At 43.5% G+C, this 5,947-nt stretch overlaps 1 protein-coding gene and 1 long non-coding RNA gene across 2 annotated transcripts in view; one reads left to right on the top strand and one right to left on the bottom strand.

The window, feature by feature from the left end:
* The window catches only part of LOC105508439, a 33,506-nt gene extending 29,288 nt beyond the window's left edge, over positions 1 to 4,218 (top strand). Inside the window, exon 2 of the long non-coding RNA XR_001001268.1 lies at positions 3,799 to 4,218. This is a non-coding gene — a long non-coding RNA (uncharacterized LOC105508439). The remainder of the gene's footprint in view (positions 1 to 3,798) is intronic.
* The window catches only part of UHRF2 (ubiquitin-like with PHD and ring finger domains 2, E3 ubiquitin protein ligase), a 107,216-nt gene extending 101,269 nt beyond the window's left edge, over positions 1 to 5,947 (bottom strand). Inside the window, exon 1 of the mRNA XM_011937298.1 lies at positions 5,723 to 5,947. Coding sequence (XP_011792688.1) covers positions 5,723 to 5,875 — 153 coding nt within the window. The 5' untranslated portion in view covers positions 5,876 to 5,947. The remainder of the gene's footprint in view (positions 1 to 5,722) is intronic.

A 5,947-nucleotide genomic window follows, 5' to 3' on the forward strand; every position in this document is an offset into this window, starting at 1 on the left:
GGTGGTGGGCGCCTGTAGTCCCAGCTACTTGGGAGGCTGAGGCAGGAGAATGGCGTGAACCCGGGAGGCGGAGCTTGCAGTGAGCTCAGATCTGGCCACTGCACTCCAGCCTGGGCGACAGAGCAAAATAAAGCATTATCGGTAGGTTTTTATTTTTTAAGCCAAGCAGAAAAAAAACCAAGAAGGAATAATTCTAATTCTTGCTCATGCTACTCCACTTGCCTGAAGTTCTCTAATTCTATCCATCTGCAAGAATTATAAAGTTTTATCAAGAAGTCTTCCAGGATGAATAGTGAATAAATTATCTTGCAACCCACCCATACTTTAGCAAGAGTTATGGGCTGAAATCCTAATCCATGGTACTTGAGAATGTGACCTTATTTGGAAACAGAGTCTTTTAAAGAGATAATCAGGAAATAAATTTAACAAAAGAAATGTAAAATCTACTGTTATGGGCTAAGGAAGTTATGTCCCTGCCAAAATTTTTTGTTGAAGTCCTAACCACCAGTACCTCAGAATGTGACTTCACTTTGAGATAGGGTCTTTAGAGAGGTAATTAAGTTAAAACAAAGCCATTAGGGCCCTAATCCAACATGGTTAGTGTCCTCATAATAAGGGGACATTTGGAAAGATGCAGCAGGAAGACAATGTGAAGACACAGGAAAAAGGCAGCCCTGTGACTGAAGTGATGTACTTAATACAAGCCAAGAAAGAAAATTTCCAGCAAAGTGTAAAGGGTTCTCCCCACTAAAGCTATCAGAGGATGGCCCTGCTGATAACTTGGTAGACCTCTAGAACTGTGAGAGGGTAAATTTCTATTGTTTTAAGCCACCCAGGTTTTGCTACATTAATACAACAGCCCTAGGAAATTAAGTCTCCATTTTGTTTCTTTATAAAGTTCAGTTGGCAATTTCACTATAATACAATGAAACAAGAAAACTAAACTCCTTTCAGGCCAGAACTATCACTTTCCCAGAAACATAATCAATTTTTAAATTGTTCATTTTCCACTCTTCATATGTATTACTTTTCAACATTCACAACTCTAACAAAGTAACACCATATTTGAGAAGTCAACCAAAAGGAAATAAAAGTCTTGAATCTAAAACTTTTAATCTACTAGATCAGTAATTTGAAATCTGGTGGTCCAAGAACCCAAGAAGCACAATCTCAAACACTATAGGTATTCGTATTTGTCAAGTAGAACAAGGGATCAAGAATTTCACAAGTTTCCCAGTCAGGGAATTAAATTATGTACTACCTCACAAGTTAGCATGCTTACTCTAAACAAGCCTAAGTAGTATCCCAAGTCAGTAAGCAAATAAGCCTTAATAAGGATAGGGATGTGAATATTGCTTCCTTGATTAAAAACAAAACAAAAAACAAAACAAAAAGAACACCCTCTAAACAAAAAAAAACATAAAAAGGAACACCCTCTAGTCTTGAACTCCCACAGAGGAGGAAAAAACCCCAAAAAACTCAAGGAGCAAACACTGCATTCACACCATCGTTTTGACATTCTCCAACAGCCCCCACACCACAAAAAAACTCAAACAAAATACCTAATTCTGAAGGAGCTGAAAAAGCATAACATAGAACTCATAAACATTATGACTATTTTTAAATGGAAGTGTTTAAAGATAATAAAAACTCTAACAGTATAAAACATGCAAATTAACTAGCAGGATATTTCCAAAAATGAAGATAGCAGTTAAAGTGATAAAACTGCTGGAAACTGAAAGAACATTTTTCCACTTAGGTTTGACTAACCAGAGTCAGAGGGACGTTGAGAGTAATTCTACATTCAACTCCTGGTTAGTTTCTACTAAATGACTGTCATGAGTAAATACAAGCTGTTTCAAGTGGTACTTTTTAAAATTTGATTTGACAGGAAAAAATGTCGTAAGAGCATATGTCTCTAAGCAAATGTCTTAGCATATCAAGGCATGAGGCCCTATAATAAGTTATATCCACAGTAACACATAACCACCTTTCCTCATGCTTGCTATGACAGGCTTTTTAAACCCAGATTATCCACTCCTTCCCTAATTCATAGGTACTCCCTCAGTCTTCCTACAATAGTGACCATTTATCTACCGCAATAACAAGTTTCACACAACTTTATTCCACAAAGCTTCACATACTATGAAGAGCTGTGAAGTGTTGAGATGATTTACTTGAGAAGTACTGAAGTTCTTCCATATTTAATGAAAGAAGACTGAAAGTTATCTCTGACACTCAAATTATGCTCCAAGTAGGGAAAAACGGAAGCAGTCATTTAGAAATTACAAACATCTATGAGTCAGAAGCATGTAACTTAGGTCCACCAATGCCTCAAAAGTAAATGTTTGAGAACTGCCATACTTAAAGATGGGGATGCAGGATTTACAACACTTAAGAAGCAAAAATTATTAGGAATTTTTGTCAGACCACTCTCGAAATTTTACTGAGTTGAAAGAAGAAATTCCAGGTAACAAGAGGAACTGCAACAATAATGCAAGGGAATACTAGAAAGCAAATGCCAAGTGGAAGTGGCTGAGAGGGCAGTGGGAAGTCATTCCCAAGCAACTACTGACGAGTGCTGCCAGTGAAGGGAAAAGTTAATAACTTTCATGTATCCATCACATATTATATATATTATATACATCATATATAATATATACATCGATACTCCTTTAAACAAGCAAGTACTTTTATATTCTGTGTGAAAGCCAAGGGGGAGGGGCAACTTTTTTCTTCAACTATGGTTCACGCCCCACATTATTATCTATTTTAAGGCCATCTCTACAGCGGTAAGGAGTGAAAGAATGACAGGAGAGGGAATCCTTTAAAATAGGAAAAGCTCTGGATTCTCAAAAGATTTAGAGATCCACCAACATAACTCTTGCTTGAAAAGACCCAATCCCCGCGTTCCTCAAACTCAACTTCCCAGGTAAGAATGTTCACAGCATGTTATCCCACTCTAACCAGAACTTATAGCTTTGTATTGGTTTCCACTTTGACACTCAAAAGTGGAGTCAAGGCCGGACACGGTAGCTCACGCCTGTAATCCCAGCACTTTGGGAAGCCGAGGTGGGCAGATCACCTGAGGTCCCAGATAGAGATCATCCTGTCCAAAATGGTGAAACCCTGTCTCTACTAAAATAAATACAAAAAATTAGCCGGGAGTGGTGGCGCGCCTGTAGTCCCAGCTACTTGGGAGGCTGCGGCGGGGGAATCGCTTGAACCCGGGAGGCGGAGGTTGCAGTGAGCCGAGATCGCGCCACTGCACTTCAGCCTGGCGACAGGGCAAGACTGCGGCTAAAAAAAAAAAAAGGTGCGGGGGGAGTCAATTAACACTTCTTCTCCAACTTCATTTACATGCAGATCACCTGGAGATCGTTAAAATACCGATTCTGCTTCAGTAGGTCTGGCGTGAGGTTTCCAGGTAAAGCCAATGCTGCTAGTCCTGAGAATCCAGGGACCATACTTTGCATAGTAAGAGACTAATAAGAGACTATCTCTCAACATTCATTTTCTAAACTCTGGTGTTATCAGAATCTCCCGTGGGGTCTTGTTAAATTCAACTACTTGCAGTTCTGGGGTGAGCTGAACATCTACAATAAATATCCGTAAGAGATTCTGATACATACCAAAGATTAAAAGCTGCAACCTAACACACGAATGCAGTATGTGGGGCGGGTCCACTTAAACAAAAATAAATGTACTGTCTGCCATTTATGACATTTTTCACTACGTGGCAGTAAAGCATTTTGAAGAAGGGGTACCTTTTCCCAGTGAGGACATGGTATTTTACAGGATGGGGACTTTCTGTTATGCCAATCCAGTAGCTACCTGCTACAGGCAGGCTAACTCATCTGTGGAGCTCCAAAGACCAAGAAAGAACACTCTTGCCATAGCTACTTGTCAGCTCATAAGGAAGCGAACACACAGCTGGTACGAATGACCTTCCTTTTCTGTCTCCAAGTTAATGGCTGGCACCAAAGGTCTATTCCTCTTCTCTACTGGTTTATCACTGGGCTGAAGAAACCAGAATACTGAATTACCCACTAGGATCCTGGAAGAGAAGTTCAACGGTTATCATCAGTTTTCCCTGGAATCTGGAATGAGCTTCCAGGTTTACTGAAAGTCTACTTTGTTGCCTTGAATTTAACCCAATCCCATACGTGATAATTATTTTAGTATATTTGATAATAAAGATTTTAGGGGTGTCACCCAGAAACATCCTTCATTTCTATTTCTGGTGCTGAAATCACCAGTGTCCTAGGAATTCATGTACTATTTGTCCCTAGCTAGAAAATAAAATGCATCAGAAGATTACATGCTTTTTCACTTACGATCAAAAGGAAACAATGTCAGCCACCTGAGGCAAAGCAAAATAAATCTAGGTAGTATTTAACAAGTGTACAAATATTTCAAAAGCAAAGCTTACAACTAAATACCTGTTTTTACAATTCAAACACTAAGGAGTCAGTACAAAACTGGCTGCAAACACAAATCAAAGGTGCTATAACATTATTTTAAAGAGAGAAAGAAACGGGGAAAAAAAAGCAGCTCTCTCCTTCCCAAAGTGTAATTTGTTACTACGAAATTTCTGGACAGTCTTCGAAGACTAAGCCTGTGAAGGGGAGGAAAATATTCCTTTTAAGTAGTTTGCGACTGTAGGCTACTTCTACCGACTGTAGGCTACTTCTACCGAATCAAAGAGCTACACTTATTTCAAACCACAGGATTGGAGCCAAACTGTGGTCTATCAATTCAGGATGCCAACTTTTTAGTGTATTAACAAAAACATGAAGACAAAGAAAAATATGATGGGTCTGAGTGGCTAGGGGTATAGACTGTAACAGACTTGTGGAATAGGAAAAAAAAAATCTTAGCCTGGCCAGACCATAAAAATACCGGAGGTGCCCACAGACAGCCTTCAAGTATGCACTGCTGGCTATGCTGCAGTGCCGTGCTAAAAGCGTGAACGAGACGAGTATTAGAAGGCGAGAAGAAGAGCAAAACAGTCTTATACTCCTTTTCACTCCGGCCTATATTGGGCAGTCGTAAACTCGGCACCCGGTTAAACCGACAGCTGCTTCATGCCCAGGTCTCTAACCTCCCTCGAGGCATTCCAAACCTAGGAGAGGGGGCGAGGAAGAGGGACCAGAAGTTCTGGAAACCCTTCGAATCTTCAGTTTGCGCCAATTCTCTACCACAGTCAGGAAGCAGAGGTATAGTTCTTGAGAGCTCAATGCCTGACTTTTCCAAACCCTTTTAGGAGCCGAAGACGCGGAAGAGCCACAGAAGCGAGGCGAACGCTCAGCCAGGTCAGCCAGCTCTCCTGGTCTCCCGCGCGCAGGCATGGCCGCCAGAGCCCTCTGCCCTCCCCGCCCTCTGGGGGCCCCAGGCCCCGCCGAGCGCGGGAAGCGAGGAACCTGGGCGTCCAGTGCCTACAGCCGCTGTCCTACCAAAAACAAACGGCGAGGTATTTGTGCCCCGGACGCCCTCACCTCTGACCCCGCTCGGCGCACCTCCAGTTCGGGCTGGCAGGGACCCACTCCCTCCCACCCGGCGGGACGGGGCCCCGCACGCTGCGCCTCGCGGGGGCTGCCCACCCGCAACGGAGCCAGGTGACAACAGAGCGCGGCGCACCGAGCCCTGGGACCCGTGCGTCCAGAGGAGCCCAGCTGTTCCAGCCCCCGGCTTCGCGAGGGGCGCGGCGGGCGCACCTCACCTGCTTGCCCCGGTAAAAGAGGCGCTGGCATTCTGGCCGCACGTCGAACAGCGCCCACACCCGCTCGCGCAGCTCCTCAATTGTGGCTTTGCGAGACACGTCCTCAATGGTGCACGTCTTGGAGCCATCAATGGTGCGAACCTGGATCCACATCTTGGCGCCTAGAGAGGAGCCGGTCCCCTTTGTCTCCCCCTGCGCTCGGGGCGCCGCGCCCCGCCCGGCCCG

The sequence above is a fragment of the Colobus angolensis genome, unplaced genomic scaffold (assembly GCF_000951035.1).
Source record: "Colobus angolensis palliatus isolate OR3802 unplaced genomic scaffold, Cang.pa_1.0 Scaffold162, whole genome shotgun sequence".
Classification (NCBI taxonomy): domain Eukaryota; kingdom Metazoa; phylum Chordata; class Mammalia; order Primates; family Cercopithecidae; genus Colobus; species Colobus angolensis.